Genomic DNA, 18,735 nt, shown 5'->3' with positions numbered 1-18,735 from the left:
ATATTTTGATGGATATGTAAATAGTACATTTTAGGTTGCCTTTAATTAATAGTTTATTATTATTCATATAGTACAGCTCTGCTTCTGAACTGGTTGTGGAACATTCTTCATGTTTATCATGTTGAAAATAAAATGTGTTTGTTCGATTTTAAAATCTGTTTTCTGGTTTTATTTACATTTTACAAAACATCTCAACTTCTCTTAAACTGAACTCCTGTAGAGAAGAAAGCCCTTCAACATTTTTCATTTTAATCCTAATCGTCTCTTGTTTTGCAGACCCAGCGTCAGCTCTGCTGGCGATCAGAACCACAGGAGGTTCTGTCTCCAAGATCCAGATGATGGAGGCACTTTGGGTTGTTTACGGTTCATCAGATAATCTGTTTGGCAACGAATGTGGAGTTTGGATTGCAGAACTGAAACCACAGAACCACCGATAAATCCTCATTTAAACCCCGCCCTCTGCCCCGTCCCCTCCAGTCATCTGCAAACAGATTAAAAATATAATTTTAAAGTTTATTTTTGTCTCTAAAAGTTGATTAAAAACCTGAACCGGGTCAGTTTTTATTTACAGTTTCAAGTTCTCATCTCCTCCCTCCTGGGTGGTTCTGGTTCTGCTCGGGTGGTTCTGGTTCTGCTCAGTGTGCCAGCTTGTGGTGTTCTGATTTATGGAGTGTCTCTGTCTGGACTCACCCGGCAGCATGTGGATGAAGGCGGTCACCTCTTCCACGCTCCACTGCGAGGGGGCGGGTCTAAAGGTGGTTGTGGGCGTGGCCGGAGCGGAGCTGGTGACGGCCGGCGCCGACGCCCTCCTCACCCTGCGAGTCGCTCGGCGTTCCATCCTGGCTGCCATGGCGACGGCGGGGTCCTCCTCTTCTTCTCCATCGTCGTCGTCTTCCTCACCTCCTCCTCCCTCCAGCTCCTCCTCCTCCTCCCTCTGCTCCACCGCCGCCACCCGCTCCTTCCCTTCCTTGTCACGGCGCCCGGCACTCCACAGATCCCGAGGCTGAACGGTGAGATCAGGTTTTATTTTTAAATATCTACATAGAAATTAAAGTTTAAAGTAATTAAAATGATACATATGTAAAAAAAACATTAAATCAGAAGTTAAGAAAACAGTTTAAACACATTTCTAAACTTGTAGACAAACTAAAAAGTTGAGTCTGATCTGAATATCTGGGAAAAAAAAAAAGAAAGCTATAAATAAATGTGGACATTTTAAGGCAAAAACCTTTTAAAATGAAAAGTTATAATTCCTCTGATACATGTTAAATTACCAGAAACAATAAAAAACACAAATAAAATCTGAATTATTTGATTAGTCTTAGCTGCGGATTGAATCTGTAATTATTAAATCAACCAGCAGGGGGAGACATTTCCCTCAGATTCAGTTCAGAACCTCTGCATGGTTCTGAGCAGCTGGAGAGAGCTGAACTGGGTCAGAAATATTTTGGTTCTGAGCGAAGACCTGTTGTGGGACAGCTGAGAGTCATCCCCAACGGAACCTCTGAGGGCTGACGAGTTATAAAAAACATTTTTGTCTCGTGTCAGTCAGAGACGATGAGAGTTTAAGATCAGAGCTCAGGTGGATCATGTGAAGGTTCGGTTCCTACCAGGCGCAGCAGCAGAGGTTTCCCTGGTACCGACTCGGCCCGGTTCAGGGAGGGGCGGGGCCTCTCGGACCGGCTGCCAGCGCTCAGAGCCCGCAGGCGCTTCGTCAGGCGGACGTTGAACCTGTGGGACGAGACGAGCTGAAGCTTCGATGCACGAGTCTCGCTCCTGAACGCATCTCCAAAAGTGCACGCACACACATCACTTCCTGCCAACACCACCACACAACGCTTCTGTGCAAAAGTCCTGATCCAGTCCTCAGTTCTGTTTTTTTTCTTCTTCTTATGAGCTGAAGTAGCTTTAACTTTGAAACCCAGGAGAGAAAAACAGCCAAAGTCAGAAGAGACAGTTGATCCAAAACCACTTTAAAAGGCTAAAGGACGTCTGGCAGCTTTGGAGGAAAATCGAAAACAATTTTCTGTTTAATTCAGAGTAAAACCTGGGTTTAAAACAGACACCCCGTGGGCCATTTTGACCCAAGGGCAGCAGAAGGGTTAAAGTAAAAAAAAAGAAAAGAAAAAAAGCAGAAGATAAGCTAAAAGCAACAAACTAGCAGCTAAAAGCTAAAATTTACAAGCCATAAGTAAAAATGGTAAAAAAGAGCTAAAAACTTATATGAATATATGAGTAGATGTGAACCTAAATTAAAATGGTAGCTGAAAGCTAAAATAAGCAAACAGTAGCTTCAAAAGTAAATGAACTAAACTGTAGATGCAAGAGTATATTAGCTAAACTGTAGCAATAAGATTAGCTAAACAGTATCTATAAGAAAAAAAGACCAAACAGTAGCTATTAGATTAAATTAGCTAAACTGTAGCTATAAAATAAAATGTGTTAAATAGTTGCTAAGGGAAAAAAATCAGCTAAACCTTAGCTGAAAGACTGAATTAGCTAAACATTAGCAATAAGATAAAATTAGCTAAACTGTAGCTACTAGATAAAATTAGCTAAACCGTAGCTATAAGATAAATTAGCTAAACCATAGCTACAAGACTAAATTAACTAAACTGCAGCTATAAAAATTGTTAAATAGTAGCTATAAGATAAAATCAGCTAAACTGTAGCTGCAAGGCTGAACAAGCTACAACTTTCCTAAGAGGTAAAATTAGCTAAACTTTAACTACAATATTAAATTAGCTAAATTTTAGCTACATTATTGAATTAGCTAAGTCATAGCTGCAAATTTAAATTAGCTAAATTGTAGCTAAAAGCCAAAGTTAGCAAAATTGTATCTAAAAGCTAAAACGGGTGCAACAAGACAAAAATAAAAAAATAGCAAAACAACGAGTGGATTCTGACCCAGCAGGAAGTTCTGACTGTTTGGAAGGAGAACCTAAAGAACCTAGGACCGGATCAGGACTTTTCCCTCTGTGAAACCAGCCTCCTGCTTCTCTATGACCCCATCGGAACCCGTCTCACCCTCGGGCGCAGGAAGTGGAGCAGAAGCGTTTGGACCTCATGAAGTTGTGGGCGTGGCCTCGCTTCCCGCAGAACTGGCAGTGCAGCACGGCCCGGTCCTTGTGGGCTGGTCCTGTGAGGGACAGGGACACGTCGGGTCAGTTCTGGACCAGATTACAGATCAAACTCCTCGGCTCCTGAGAGTCTTACTAGTCTCGGGTTCGTCCGCGTCCCCTCGTCCTCCGTCCTCCGAGTCTGTGGACGCCTCGGTCGGTTTCACCGGTTCTGTGGCGGGCGGCGCCGCTCTCCCGTTGGTCCCGTTCACTTCCTGCGGTCGGGTCACCTGCTCCGGAACCAGCAGGGATGAGCGGTTCACCTGGAGGACGGGACAGGTGAGACAGAACCTTAGAGTTTGTTGTTCTGCTGAACCCTGCAGGTTCTGACTCCTCGGTTCTTCAACCTGCGGATCGTAACGTTCTAAATATTTAGGTTTTAAAAATAAAAATCTTAATTTACAGAAATAACGACTGGAAGAAAGCACGCAGCGATCCTGACAACTGATTACAACAAACTTGACAAATTTGAAAAATAAATGCAGATTTGAAAAAGTTTCTTCTAGTGGAAAAAAATTAAAGTAAATAAATAATAGTAAAAAAATAAATAAATGACTCCTCAAAAACATTTCCTGAATATTTTCCAACAGGAACAAGAGCGACATGGGAAATAAGCCGATTTTACTAAAACATTTTTTCTATATTTTGCTCATATTATTCTACGGTACTTAATAAAAAAAGTGGTACAAAATCTTTTACTTTAAGGGGAGATTTTAGACAGTTTTACAATTTATTTACTCATAATTTCAAAACAGTCTTCATAAAAATTACCAGATTAAAAAAAATCCCATCATCTGGTATGAAAAAAATATATATATTTTCTAGTAAAATTGAAATTTTTTTTTTAAGAAGTTTTTTTAATCAACCTTTTACTTCATTTTTTTAAAAGTATTTTTTGGTTAGTGAATAAACAAATTTTCCTTTTTTTTCTGTTAAAAAAAAAAAATTCTGGTGAAAATTAACACTAATCCAGAAAAAAAGTAAAGTTCGCCTAAAGAAAATAATTTTTCTCTGAGGGGGGGAATAAATAAATCATTTGAAATTTAAAATTTCAAGATGGGGAGAAATATTAAATAAATACTGTATTGTTAAATTTTAGCTACATTATTGAATTAGCTAAGTCATAGCTGCAAATTTAAATGAGCTAAATCGTAGCTAAATATATCCACACAATATAATAAATATATCAGTTTTTTTTTTTTAAAACAAATCAATTAAGAAACAACACAAAATCTTTCCCCTGACCAAATAAATAAATAAAAATAAAATTTTGCGTGACAAGAATACTAATGAAAGAAAATAAAGTTATTCATCTGCGAAACTAAGGGAAGTATCTTCCAGTAACTTTAGCCAAGATTAAAAATAGTTTAAATATTTAAAAGGTAAAATGTTCTTTATTTTCTGTTGTTTTTCGTGACAGAGAATAAAAAAATATTTGTGTGGAACGTTTTCTGTAAACAAAAAAATAAACATTTAATCAGTTTTAGAACTTTTCTAAACAGAACCCTTTCAAACCCGGTTCTGGACTCACAGGAAACGGTTCCAGCCCCTCCTGGATGACAAACCCTTCCACCAGGTGAGTCAGCACCTGTCGTCCTTCAGGCCACGCCTTCATCTCCCAGGGCCCGCCCAGCGATTGGCCGCAGCTCTCGGACTCGTCCTCTGATCGGCAGAGAGGCTCCGTCTCGGCGCTGGGCCTCGACTCCGGCGGCGTTCCGTCGACTTTCCTGGCCTCGTGCCGCAACAGGCTGAGGTCGGTCGGGCGGGTGGTCTGAGGCGGTAGGAGGGGGGGAGGGGGTTCTGATGAGGAGGTGACGAATGGTGAGGAGGGGGGTGACTGGGAGGACAGGCTGGACAACGCTGAGGGGGGAAAGAGAGGTTAATCGTAAGTTTTAAATAAATATAATCACCTTTTTGTCAATTAAATAAAGTTTCATTTTTAAGGAAAGTCTGAGGTGAACAGAATGAACGTCCTGATGACCTCATGTGACCCCATGTCTGGGTCATGTGACCCCACACATAATGCAGATTAACACCTGGATGTCAAAAGTCTGCCTCAGGTAGGTTTACCAAAATCCTTGTCAAGATTTTAATCAACTGAAGAACAAACGTTTATCTAAAGGCAGCTGAAAGGAAGCTAAAACTAGCAAAAGCCTTCTCAAAAATAGCAAAAGCATGTTATAAGTAGCAAAAGCTTAGCTGATAGTGACAGAAGTCAAGTTAAAAGAAGCAGAAACGTAACTAAAAACGCTAAAGTCTAGCCAATAGTAGCAAAAGCCAAGTTAAAAGAAGCAGAAAGCTAGCTAAAAGTAGAAAAAGTCTAGCTACAGAAAGAGGTCTAAAAGTAGCAAATGTCTACACTAGTTACAAACATAGCAAAATCCAAGCTAAAAGTAGCAAAGGCTTAGCTAATAGTAGCAGAAAGGAGGCTAAAGTCTAGTTCAACATAGCAAGAGTCTAGCTAAAATTAGCATAAAAGGTATAAAAAGTTAAGTCAAGTCAGTTTTTTAGATTTTTCTACCTGGATTTTTGAGCATGCGTCAGGACAGCATAAAGGTAGCTACAAAGAGCTAGTCTAGTTGAAAATAGAAAAGTTCAAGCTTCAAATAGCAAAAGCTAAGTTAAAAGAAGCAGAAAAGTAGGTAAAAGTAGCTAAAGTCTAGCTAAATGTAGCACAAGTTTAACTAAAACTAGCAGAATGAGAGCTAAAAGTATCAAAAGAAAAGGAAACCTGAGTCGGTGGCTGAAGCAGATTTTAAACAGAAACAAGTTTCTAAAGAGCTGAAGAGATCTGAACTGATTTGTGGTGAAAATGTTTGTAAAGAAATTAAATATTTTGAAAAAGTTACAACAACCAAACGTCACAGCAGCTAGCTCCTGAAAGAGCCGAACTTTTGACGTATGAACAGCTAAAATAATAACGAGAAGTTAAATGTTTGTAAAATCTCAGAAAGTTCTGGTCTTTAGGTTTGAGGGTTCTGGTACCTGACTGATTATCGGACTGGGTCGACATGTTCTCACAGAAGTCCTCCTGACTCACGGGCTGCAGGTCCCGGTGAGGCTCCGGCACCTTCTGGTTCTGGACTGAAACCTCTGGAACCGTTCGTGGTCCTGGAACTGGTGTCTGCACTGGAACTGGTCCTGGAATGGGTGTCTGGACCTGAACTGGTTCTAGAACAGGTCTCTGGACCGGAACTGGTCCTGGAACCAGTGTCTGGACTGAAACTGGTCCCGTTGTCTGGATTAAAGCTGGTCCTGGAACCTTTGTCTGGACTGGTCCTGATGCCTGGACTGGTGCTGGTCTTGGAGTTTGAGATGAAGTGGGACCCAGGTTGAGTTTTGATTCCTCTGTGGAGTCTTTAATGGTATCAGGTCTCTGGTTCTGATGGTGGACCTGCTCGGGGAGGGTCTCGGACTGATCCATGGGAGTCTCTCCCTCCTCCTTCCTCCTCTCTCCTTCCTCTGTCACATCCATCTCCTCCTCCTCTCGGTCCGGCTCCTCCTTGGCCTCAGTTCGTTTTGTCTCTATCTTGTCTCTTTGGACGTCTTTGTCCACCTGGACATCTTTACCAGAGCCCCCTTCGTCTCTGGTTGTCTCACTGCCGTCCTTTGGTTTTCCTTTCTGGGTCAGAGTTTGTGTTGGAGGGCCAGTTTGACCCAAAGGAGATCCTGGACCACAGTGAGGAGGAGCAGAGGACGAGGAGGTCAGAGGAGGAGGCGGCGAGTCTTCAGCAGGTCTGGAGACGGACTTCGGCTGTCGACCCGACGACAGGGCGATGATCTGAAGCTGCCGCGCCGCCGACGGCGTGCGCTCAAACTGGTGGGGGGAGGGTAATGGTCCGAGCTGAGCCGAACCCAGCTGAGGCAACGGACAGCTCTTCATCCTGGTTAGAGGTCTGCTGGTGGGCGGGGCCTGAAGGGGCGTAGCAGCGGAGGCGGGGCGCAGGGTGGAGGACTGTCGAGGAGACGCCGCCCGCTGAGTGTTTGGAGAGTGGAGCCTCGGTCTCAGAGGAACGGCTCGGACCGGAGAGTACAGAGCTGAAAATAAATAAATAGATTTAAAGAGACGAAATAAAAACATGTAAACGTCGTTTTAGAGTTACTGAGAGAAAAACAGGAGATCTGCTGTACAGCTGAGGGGAGCCTACATTTGGAGGTTTGGAGGACCTGAGGAGACCAGGTGTTAGAGGTTTTAGAGGAAGTGTTGTCCCATTCTGGTCTGATAACTGGTTCTAGTCAAAAGTCCTGGATCTTCTCTGCTGGATGGGGGCGGATGCTGTTCTGAAACCTGTAGATTATCGTCTGCATTGATGGGACCTTTCCACATGAGTAAGCTGCCCATGTCAGAGGGACTAATGCACCCGTATACCATCAGAGAGGCAGGATTTTGAACTGTGAGCTGATAACGGGCTGGATGGTCCCTCCAATCTTTGGTACGGAGGGCGTGGTCTCTGCGGTTTCAGTTCTCCACTCTGCCTCAGTCCATTTGAAATGAGCGTTGGTCCAGAGGAGACGGCAGCGGTTCTGGATGATTGGCGGGTGATATGCATCCATTTAAGAAATGCAAGGCTTTAATTTTACAGTTGTTCATTGCAGTGATCGAATTTAGATTTAAACTAGAGTTTAACTTTAAACTCTATTTTTTATTTATTCAAATAATTTGTTCTTAAAACCTACAGGAGCAAGTTCAAGTTGATAGGTCACTAAAAAAGCTTAAAAACAAACAAAAAAATGTTTTAAAGCAACAACAACAACAAAAAAAAGTCACATTTTCTTGTTAAGGGAATTTAAAAAACATTAACAGTTTAAAATATAGGCTAAAATAAACCGACAGATTTCTTTTAAAAAATAAATTTACAGATAAAATATTGTAGATTTGAACGAAGCTGTTTGAGAGTAATCTGTTCTTAGAGCAGCTCCAAAGCACCTGGGGTTGAACCACCGGCTCCTCAGGGTCCAGGGTGGCGGCTCGGGGCTTTTGTTTACCTCTTTAACGCTTGTTTTTTTTCTTAATTTCTCTGTTTTTTATTTATTATAAATAAACAGAAGTAGAGGAGTAAAAGATTCCTTACTCGGAGGTGGGACGGGAAGGTGGCGAGTGGGCGTGGCCAGACTCTCAGTCGCCGTGATGCCGGGCTGCGGTCGAGGTCTGAGAGGTGGGAAGGCGGGGGCGTTGGGACGAGAGAGAGGTGGCGGGGCGGAGGAGGGGGGTTTCAGCCTGAGGGAGGGGGGGATGGTGAGGGTCCCCGGGGGAGGACGCCTCAGGGTGAGACTCTGGAGCTGTAGAGGACGAGAGCAGAGACAAACAATCCGGTTAAAACTTCTCCCACAGCCAGCAAACGTCCAATCACAGCTCAGCAACTGTTGCTAGGTGGAAAAAAACAAGACAAAAACAATGTTTTACTCAAACGGAGAATCGGAGAATCGGAGAATATTTTTATGAATTTTTTTTTTTTTTTGCAAATGAATAAAATAAAAACAGTGATTGGCAGAAGAATTTCTATTGTTACCTTACAACGTGGACTTTATTAAGACATTTATTTGACTTTAATTATTTTTTATACAAAACACTCCAGATTTATTAAGTCACACAAGGAAGAATTTTTTTTTTAGATGATATTCAAAAATAAAAAAACAAAAAAAAATTAATAAATGCTAATGTATTTACACCCTAAAAGTCTATTTTGTAGATTATTCGCCCAGTTCCTGTCTCTGGAAAACCATCCCCTAACCCTGATCCTACCATTACCGTATTCAAGCATGATGAGGGTTTATTCCTGTATCTCACTAGACTATAAACTACATTTCAAACAACATTCCCGAGGGAGTTTCTAGAATGCTGAATTGCAAAGTTTCCTAATGTGCTCAGGCGTTCCACAGGGCCTCGATCTCGTGTCCCTGGAATTTTGAACACGTTCAAAAACTTTTTCAAGCAAATTTTCTCTTAAATTAGTCAGAGTCATTGCAGGTGTCTAAATAAAACCTTTACCAGTTTAGTGTGTGTAATTGTAAAACTATATTTTGTCAACTACGTTTAAAATATTCAGGCAAAGTTCAGTCCAAATTTTGTCGGGTATTCATGCAAATGCATTGTTTAGTGTGATTCCAAGTGAAAATTTGCATATATTGTGTCTCCAGCCGTCTCGGTCCAGTGAGATACCACGTCGCCAGACTTGGCCAAACTGGGTGTGGTGAATGCAAATGTTTTTGCATTCACCTTTCTGTATGCAACTCAGTGACTTTTGCCAACAAACATCCAGAGTAAATATTTCTCTTTGTAAACTACACAAATAAAAAGTTTGTTTCAGCCAAGCAGAGGCGTGTTTTATCGAACGCTTAACAAACAGGCGTGCACACGTGAACGTCAGGGGGGCTCACCTGAGCGGAGGCGGGGTTAGAGGGAGGGGCTGAGGAGGAAGAGGAGGAAGAAGATGGCTGAGCAGGTCGCATAGCAGACGTAAGAATCAGCTGCACAGAAATCAGGAAACAAGAGGAGAAAAAGAAGAGGAGGCGGCAAACAGGTGTGCAAAAAGCATGTTAGAGATAAATAGTCTAATCTCGAGTAAACTGCTGCCTTAATCTCAACAAACATACGTTTTTGTACTTTTACTGTTTCATTTACTTTAAAGTAAATAAATAATTTCACTCAGAGTGTGAACAGATAAATCTGTAAAACTGTGGAATTCAGGGTGGCGGGCGACATGCATTCATTCAAGGACTGCTGTTTTGTGGTCATGTTGAAGCTTTGAGACATAAAATGAATTTAAAAAAATCAGCTTCCCTCTTTTTACTGTTGATTTAACAACATTAACACAATGCATCTGAACTCTCAGACGATATAAACTACAAGAAACACAGAAAATCCTCACATACAGCACTTTTTAAATCATTCCATATAAACATTTCTGATGGGATTTTCAAATTCTGACCCTTTAAACGCCTGAAACTCGTGTCTCCTGATGCCCCTGAATGCAGCATAAAACTGACCTTCGCCCCTGCAGCTGGCTCATTTTCATTCTGGTTCTCCCCCTGAACTTCCTGCAGCGACATGGGTGTGTGTGTGTGAGTGTGTGTTTACCATCTGAGCTCTTAGCAGCACCTGGTCCTGCCCAGTCCCTTTGAAACCTTTCCCCAGGAGCCTGACAGGTGAGGGGCTCTGATTGGCCTGAACAGAGCCAGGTGTACCCACTGGGTGAGCTGCTGACACCTGGAACAAAGACAGGAGAGGAGGAAGAGGAAAAAATATAAAGAAATATTCTTTAGTGTACTTGTTTCACTTTCAGCTACTATTTTACTAGCTTAAGCTTTTTGCTAATCTGAGCTCTCAGCTACTGTTTTAATAACTTTAGCGGTTTTATTTTGAGCTTTTAGATACTGTTTTGATAAGGTTAGACTTAGCAACAATTTTGCTCATGTTTTAGCTAGGGCTTTTCTAATTCTAGCTTATAGTTACTTTTGCTCATTTTAATTTCAGCTAACGTCTTAATAGCTTTATCTTTTAGCTAATGTTTGCTAATTTTAACTTCTAGCTACCATTTTGCTAATGTTAGTTTTAGTTATGATTTTTACTAATTTAGTTTCTAGCTACTGTTTTGCTAATATTAGCTTTATCTATAGTTTTGCTAACCTTAGTTTTTAGCTAGGGGTTTTACTAATTATAGCTTATAGTAACTATTTTGTTTATTTTAACTTCCAGCTAATGTCATGATGGTTTTATCTTTTAGCTACTCTTTTGCCAATTTTATTTTCTAGCTACTGTTTTGCTCATTTTATCTTTTGTTTAGCTACTTTTAACCTAAGTTTTGACCATTTTATCTGTAATATCAGCTGAAAAAAAATCAGTCATTCAGTTTTCTAGGTTTTATAATCATCTTGTTCCAACCACAACATATAATAAAGTTTTAGCATTCCTTAAGAATAGTTTTAGCTATTTTGGCCATAAGTTGAATAATGATCTAGCTGGAAGGAGGAATGAGCTCTTATTGCTTTTGATGATGTTGAAGAAGTAAAAACTAAAATATAAACAATAAAAACTACTGACTTCTGTGTCAAATCGTTAAAATATGATAATTATAAAGAACCGAAGGCTGGATCAGGAAGCTGAGAGAAAATGTTTCGGCTGTCGAAGCTTCACTTCATGTGAAACTTCTCAGATGAAAGCAAACAGAGAGGAAACTGTAACCCCAGACAGTCGGTCTGACACATACGCTCTTTGGTTTTTAACCCTTTGTGTCCACGACACCACTAAAACCCAAAAACTGCTCAGAACCGAGTGTCACTGTGGACTGGACAAGGAAACAAACAACGTTTAAAAACACAAAATAAAGCAGAATGTTTGAAATTTCAGCTAAAACTGAACCTCTACTGTGAAGTTTACCAGTTTTTGGAGGTAAAACATCAAAAAGATGTTTGCAAACCACCAATGAACGCCCACCACACGTGGAGGGACTTCAAAGTTATCGTCGGAGCACAAACTAGTTAATGAACCAACATGACACAGGTCAAAATGTTTGCAAACCGCAGTGGAAAAATGGCTACCATGAGATAGAGGAGGACTATGGGAGTACACAGATCTGAGCCCAGGCTTCCTGACAATTTCACCACTTTGTCCCTGGTAAGAGGATAAAAACCTTCATCGTCGTCGGACTTGAAAAGCACGAGAGCAGCGTGGGAAAGCCGAGCCGGCAGGTCAGCAGCTTCTCCGGGGCCAGCCAACGCCATCAATCTGAGGTCTTCCTTCACGGGTCACTGAGGAGCCTGAAAAGTTGCTTAGTGAAGAGCAGCTAAGCTAATGCTAGGCTAATGTTTAAAAATACTGGTAGTGACTGATTTCGCCACTAATGTCAGCGTTTAGTGAAGTTTCTGAGCAAGAATGGTGTTTCTCTTGCGACGAAAATGGCTGTGGTCATGATCGTTACACAGTGAAGCACGGTGGCGGCAGCATCATGATATGGGGGAAGCTTTTCACATTGTTCTTGGGAGCTGGTAATGTTTTGCCAGAAACTTTCAAACCAACTACAAAAAGGTGCCATTTATGATAAAATTTAAAAAAGTAAATTAATGTAGCACTTTAAGGGGTTCCTCGGTGGTCCAGACTTCAGGCCACCTCAGAGTCTCTGGTGGATCTACAGAGTACGGACTCTGAGGGCTTCAGTTAAAGCTTTTATTCCTTGTTTTCTTTGTTTGTTTCACAATAGGATATACACTGAACAAAATTATAAACAACACTTTTGTTTTTGCTCCCATTTTTCTCGAGCTCAATTCAACGACACAGGTGTGCCTTAGGCTGACCACAATAAAAGGCCACACTAAAATGTGCAGTTTTATCACAGCACAATGTCACGTGTTTTGAGGGAGCCTGCAATTAGCATACTGACCGCAGGAATGTCCACCGGAGCTGTTGCCTGTGAATTGAATGTTAATTTCTCTACCATAAGGGGCCGAGATGGTGTAGGGGCAGGGCAGTTGACTCGGGACCCGAAGGTCCTGGGTTCGATCCCCGGTCATTGCACATCTCGTGGTGTCACTGAGCAGGACATCCAATCCCGAATTGCCTCCCGGGCAGCTTACATGGCTGCCCACTGCTTCACCTGGGTGCATCCAAGGTGCGATGGGTTAAATACAGAGAGCCAATTTTGTCTTTCTATGGGAACATGCAATGATGACAACATATAGCACTTTATTTATTTATTATAAGCTGTCTCCAAAGGTGTTTCAGAGAAATTGGCAGTACATCCAACCAGCCTCACAACCGCAGACCACGTGTAAAGACACCAGCCCAGGACTTCCACATCCAGCATCTTCACCTCCAAGTTTGTCTGAGACCAGCCACCTGGACAGCCGCTGCAACAATCGGTAAGCATAATGAAAGAAATTCTACACAAAATTTCAGAAACCGTCTCAGGGAAGCTCGTGTGCATGCTCGTCGTCCTCATCAGGGTCTCCACCTGACTGCAGTTGGTCGTCATAACCAACTTGAGTGGGCAAATGCTCACATTCAATGGCGTATGGCATGTTGGAGAGGTGTTCTCTTCATGGATGAATCCCTGTTTTCACTGTACAGAGCAGCTGGCAGACAGCGTCACGGGGGTGAGCGTTTTGTTGATGTCAACGTTGTGAATCAAGTGGACCATGGTGGCGGTCAGGTTTTGGTACAGGCAGGCGTTATGCTTTGGCCAATGAACAAAGTTGTATTTTATTGATGATATTTTGAACACACAGAGATACCGTGACGAGATCTTGAAGTCCACTGTTGTGCCGTTCATCCCCGACCATCACCTCATGTTGCAGCAGGATAATGCATGACCCCATGGTGCCAGCATACTCATCAGACGTCTCCCATTGAGCATGTTTGGGCTGCTCTGAATCGACGTACACGATGGATTGTTCCTGTTCCTGACAATATCCAGCAACTTCACAGCCATTGAAGGGGAGTGGACCAACATTCCACCGGCCACAGTCACAACCTGATCAGCTCTATGCAAAGGAGACGTGTTGCACTGCCTGAGGCAAACACCACGTACTGACTGGTTTTCTGACCATGCCAGACTCCCCCAATACAGTAAAACTGCACTTTTTAGAGTGGCCTTTTATTGTGGTCAGCCTAAGGCACATCTGTGCAATAATCATACTGTCTAATCTCTTGTGAGGTGGACGATTATCTCGGCAAAGAAGTGCTCACTAACACAGATTTACACAAATTTGCGAACAATATTTGAGAGTTTTTGCGCACATAGAAAAAGTTACAGATCTCAAAAGTTTTGTGTTTATGTTTTTGTTCAGCACATTTTTATCGTCAGAGGAGCTTCTTCATCATATAACTGATGACTCACCTGTCTGCCAGGTGGGCTGGCCGGCGTGTGGAATGGCGTGATGGGGGTGGGGGTGGAGCCTGGTCGAGGGTTCCCGTTGGTGAGACTGGTGGAGGTCTTGGTTGAGACGGTGGTGTTGCTGTGCGCCACAGAGGAGGGTGGAGCGGCAGCGGCTGTAACGGCAGAGGAAGAGGTGGTCTGTGTGGGGGCGGAGGCTTTGAGGGAAGGGAGGATGGGGCGGGAGTAAGTCCGCAGAGTGAGTGGGGGTTTGTGAGGAGCAGGGACCAGAACGTGAGGGGACAGAGCGCCGCTAGCCGCCGCCACGGCCTTCGGTCCTCCATGGTTGGCGGAGACAGAGGGAGCAGGGGTGAGGGGGGGCGGAGGGGAGGAGGTGGTGGGTGTCAGCGTGGGGGCGGGGGAGTCCAGGAGCATGGGGTTGGGGATGAGACGCGGGGGGGTGGGGGTCGTTGGCGTGGAAGGGGCGGGGCCATTGGAAGTCTGTTCTGATTGGCTCTGACGGAGGAGCTCCTTGTCCATCATTCAAGTCTGAAACAAGCTGAGAAAAACACAAACAAAAACAAGTAAACAACAGCGTAAACAGTTTCTACTTCAGCACTTTCAGCTTCTTTTAAAAGGTAATAAAAAGTTCGGCTCGTTCAGCATGTTTCGGCTGTGACTTTAGGTTTCTGTTTAAAAAAGATGTTTAGCTTTATTTTGTTCTCATTAGAATAAATAGGAAGAAAAGTGAAAACTGAAAACATGTCAGCTTCAGATTAAGCTTTTAGCCACTATTTTACTAGTTTAGACTTTATGCTAATTTGAGCTCAGCTGCTGCTGTAGTAATTTTAACTTTCAGCTACTACCAATTAGCTAAATTAAGCTTTAGTTGCAGTTTTGCTAATGTTAGACTTAGCAACAGCTTCTCTAGTGTTTACTTTTAGCTAGTGTTTTGCTAGTTTTAGCTTATAGATACTGTTTTTCCATTTTAAGTTTAAACTAATATCATAGTTTTATTTTTTTAGCTCATGTTGTGCTAATTTTGACTTCTAGCTAATGTTTAGCTTATGTTGTTTTGGCTACAGTTTTACTAATGCTAGTATGCTAGTATAGTTTTGTTAATGTTAGTTTTTAGCAAGGGTTTTCTTATTATAGCTTATAGTTTAGTTCATTTTAATTATCTGCTATCTTCTTAATAGTTTTACCTTTTAGCTAATGTTTTTCTGATATTAACATCTAGCTATGGTTTATCTAATATTATTAGTTTTGCTAATGATAGTTTTAGCTACGATTTAGTTTTTTATAGCTTATAGTTACTGTTTTGTTCTTTATAATTCTCAGCTAATGCCTTGATAATTTTATTTTTAGTTAACGTTTTCATAATTTTAACTTGGCTACTGTTTTGCTGAATATAACTTTAGTTTTAGCTTCTTTTAGTCGATTTTTATTGTTTTACCTGTAATATCAGCTGAAAGAATTATAAATCATCTCGGAATCACTTTCAGCTACTACCACACCACGTTTTAGCCCAAGATCTGTGAGTCCGGCTAACTTTTAGACATTTTTGAGTTTGCTAATGTGGATTAGCTGTGGTGGCCATCTTGTATTGGGTTCAGAAGTAAATCTGACTCTTTCAGTCTCTCATGGCTGTGGAGAAGTTTTGGCCCATCCTTATTTCCAGCATTGGTTCAGTTCATACAGATTTAGTTACTGCTCAGCTCTTTGGTCCAACCACAGCATTCTTTTGTATTTTATGAGTTTTTATTCGTATTTAAAAGTGGAGATAAGCCGTCAGGCGGCTCCGTCTCCAGCAGTTTCCTGCCTCAGGCTAAAACTTTATCAAACCGTCCAACGAGCGGAAAAATACGGGTTTGTAACAGGAAGAAAATAAAAGCAGTCAAGACTTTTTTTTTTTTGTCTTGGAAAACCTTTTTCTGTTTGCCCAAAACGTTGTGTTTAAACAGCAGGAGTTTGATTTCAGTCCATCAGATTCTCCTGCAGATTTGTGCTGAAGATCTGACTCCAACGTTTAGATCCATCTGTTAGAGCTCAGAGTCTGTGTGAGGGATCACTCTCAGCTACAACCACCCCATGTAGCAGAGCTGCAGCAAAAAAGCGGAAGTAAAGAGTAAAATTAAAAAAAGTTTATAGTTAAAAACATAGTCTGACACTGTAAAAACAAATCTATGCTTTGATTTAGTTAAATAACAAAATGTTTAGTGTATAATAATAGTTGAAAAATATCCCGATGCATGCTCAATAATCCAGGCAGAAAAATGTAACAAAAGTCAAGTCCTCTGGATGGATTAAAAATAATTAAAATACAATGAAAAAATATTTTTCTTATTTAAAAACTTGTTGAAAGTTTTTGTCTTTTATCCAAAAGAAAATATTATACATTAACTTTACAGGGTAAATATTTTTACTGTGTAATTTTTTTTACAGTGCAATGTAAAAATGTATATTTACACTGTAAAAATATTTATTCTGTAATATTTACACTCTAAAAATTAATATATACTCTAATAAATAATTTTTACTCAGTAAAAAATAATGTTAAAAAAATATTTAGACTCATCAACACCATCATCAGTTCCACTTGGTGTTTTTGGACCTTTTTAATGGTCATTTGTTGTTCTGGAGCACCACGGTGGTTCTGAATAACCAGATCTTGGTTCCTGTCATGGATCTAAACACAGGTTCGGTTCTGGACACCAGGTGCTTTTTTTAAAGGGGGGTTAAAGTGATTCGTTTACCTGAGTTCAGGTAAATTCACCACAGCACGCGCTGGCAGGTGCCGCTCCAGATGCTGACATCTGGAACCGCAGCCGAACCGCCGTGTGACAGTTAGGCCAGCGATCATCACGCGCATGTGGCTTTAGACCCAGTTAAAGACGGAGCCGGGCCTCCGGAAACCTCCAGGGACCGGCGGGTCGGAGTGAAGCCTCCCCGGTCACCTACCTGCTGGTAGCGGCGCGGTCCGGCGGGTTAGTCCCGGTGAGGTCCATTGTGGAGCGGGCGCATGTTGGTCGGTGAGTCGCTGTTATCTGATGAGTCCGCGGCTCTCAGCCTGAAATGGGCGTGTTTGGAGCCGCGCTTCCTCGTCTGACAGCGCGGCTTCAGCTCCCCCCCCCCTCACGGTAATCTCTGCAGCTTTCCCCTCCGAACGGTACCACCTGTGGTTCGGACTCGGAGCCCGAACCTAGAGATGCAACACGGGGCCCGTTTGAGACAGGTTTGTGCGGATGTGCGTGCGTGTCGCACTCTGCTTATGGGCGCATCGCAGCCCCGGTTTTTCCCCGCAGAGCTGTCCGTGAATCCGGCACCTGGAGCGGCGGGGGTCACGGGGTCCGCCGGTCCTCCGGTGAACCTGGAGCGGTCTCACCTGCCGGGTCTGCGGCGGGAATCGGCCGGCTCGGAGCCACCGTGTAGAGGCTGTAAGGGGCCTGGTCAGTCCGCTGCTGGGAACGATGGAGGGTTTGGAGCTGAAAGACCGACCGGGAGACAGCGCCCCCAGCGGCATGGAGGACCGGAACTACTGGACTTTATGTTATTGTTATGTTAAAAAAAAAAAAAAAACTTAAAAAAAAAAAAAAGTTTAAAAAAAGCAAGTTACAAATATATACTGAAAAAAACAAAAGAATTTATATAAGATTTGTTTTTTTTATTTAAAAAAGCATTTTATATATGTATTTTTTAGATATTTATCTTTTAAAATTTATTGAAAAAAAACTGCAGTTTATATCAGGTTTGTTAGATGTTTACTATTTTATTAAAACATTAACTGCACTAATAATAAGCTTGTTGGTTTTATTTACTTTATTTTATTGAAAAATAAATAAGAAGGTTTGTTAACTTTTTAAAATTCCTAAGGAAATTCAACACAATACAAGTCAAGTTAAATCACTGGACATTATGATAATTTTATTTAAAAATATGTACACTGTACCTTTTATTTAAGTTTGTTAGTGGATGATTTTATTTTTACTTATTATAAAAAATATATAAATGAAAACAATTAAATTAAAGAAAATTAGGAAAACTACAATAGACTGGAAGAATTATTAATTTTAAAACCACTTTACAAACTAAATGTATTATTCTTATCACAATTATTACTAATGTAATTGTTTTAATGTACACAACATGTAATTGCTCACTTGTTAGTTTTTTAAACAACTTGCACATATAGTCTTTTTATTTTATTTTAAAACAACAGTACACACAGTTTTTAAATTTGTTTAAAGTAATTTTTCCCTTAAATAGATTAGTTATTTATTTTTTCTTTTATATATCTATAAGGGTCAGCATTCTAACAAACCAGATTAACAATCAGATAAAACCAGATTTTTGAAATTTACTTAAATAAAATGTTTTCCACATAAAAATACCTCATCACTTTTTTTTTTTTTTAGATTTCAGCTACTGTTCTGCTTTTAGCTTTAGCTCCCATTCTCCTATTTTAGCTTTTTGCTACTTTTAACTACTTATTTTTAGTTTTAAGCTACTGTTCTGCTTTTAGCTTTAAGCTAACATTCTGTTATGTTAGATTTCAGCTACAGTTCTGCTACTTTCAGCTACTTCTCTACTTTTTTTTTTTTAACTTTAGCAGTTTTAACTTTTTCAGCATATTTATGTAAATTCATTCAACTCAGAATGATTCCCAAAACTTCTGGCTTTACATTAGCATCCTTTATTCATCAGAAATCTGTTTCTGGTGTTTGCGTTGTCTTGTCCACCAGCAGCGGACCCACTCTGCGGGAGTAAATCACGCAACAAATGAATAATTAAATAAACTTTTAATGCAA

At 41.2% G+C, this 18,735-nt stretch overlaps 2 protein-coding genes across 2 annotated transcripts in view; both read right to left on the bottom strand.

Moving 5' to 3' along the window:
• The window catches only part of si:ch211-230g15.5 (polyhomeotic-like protein 3), a 19,192-nt gene extending 1,870 nt beyond the window's left edge, over nt 1-17,322 (bottom strand). The window contains exons 1-11 of the mRNA XM_037694195.1: nt 16,889-17,322; nt 13,952-14,486; nt 10,198-10,326; nt 9,498-9,587; nt 8,192-8,399; nt 6,105-7,157; nt 4,651-4,979; nt 3,217-3,382; nt 3,028-3,139; nt 1,611-1,731; nt 691-1,003 (exon numbers count right to left, since the gene is read on the bottom strand). Of these exons, the coding sequence (XP_037550123.1) occupies nt 691-1,003; nt 1,611-1,731; nt 3,028-3,139; nt 3,217-3,382; nt 4,651-4,979; nt 6,105-7,157; nt 8,192-8,399; nt 9,498-9,587; nt 10,198-10,326; nt 13,952-14,470 (3,040 nt within the window). The 5' untranslated portion in view covers nt 14,471-14,486; nt 16,889-17,322. The remainder of the gene's footprint in view (nt 1-690; nt 1,004-1,610; nt 1,732-3,027; nt 3,140-3,216; nt 3,383-4,650; nt 4,980-6,104; nt 7,158-8,191; nt 8,400-9,497; nt 9,588-10,197; nt 10,327-13,951; nt 14,487-16,888) is intronic.
• The window catches only part of LOC119426617 (melanoma receptor tyrosine-protein kinase), a 531,032-nt gene that overhangs the window by 313,475 nt on the left and 198,822 nt on the right, over nt 1-18,735 (bottom strand). The gene's annotated exons all lie outside the window — the stretch shown is intronic.

Source organism: Nematolebias whitei, chromosome 20 (assembly GCF_014905685.2).
Source record: "Nematolebias whitei isolate Nwh7 chromosome 20, NemWhi1, whole genome shotgun sequence".
NCBI classification, from domain to species: Eukaryota; Metazoa; Chordata; class Actinopteri; order Cyprinodontiformes; family Rivulidae; genus Nematolebias; species Nematolebias whitei.
The sequence above is the reverse complement of the archived record's forward strand: the minus strand, read 5'-3'. Positions and strand labels throughout refer to the sequence as shown.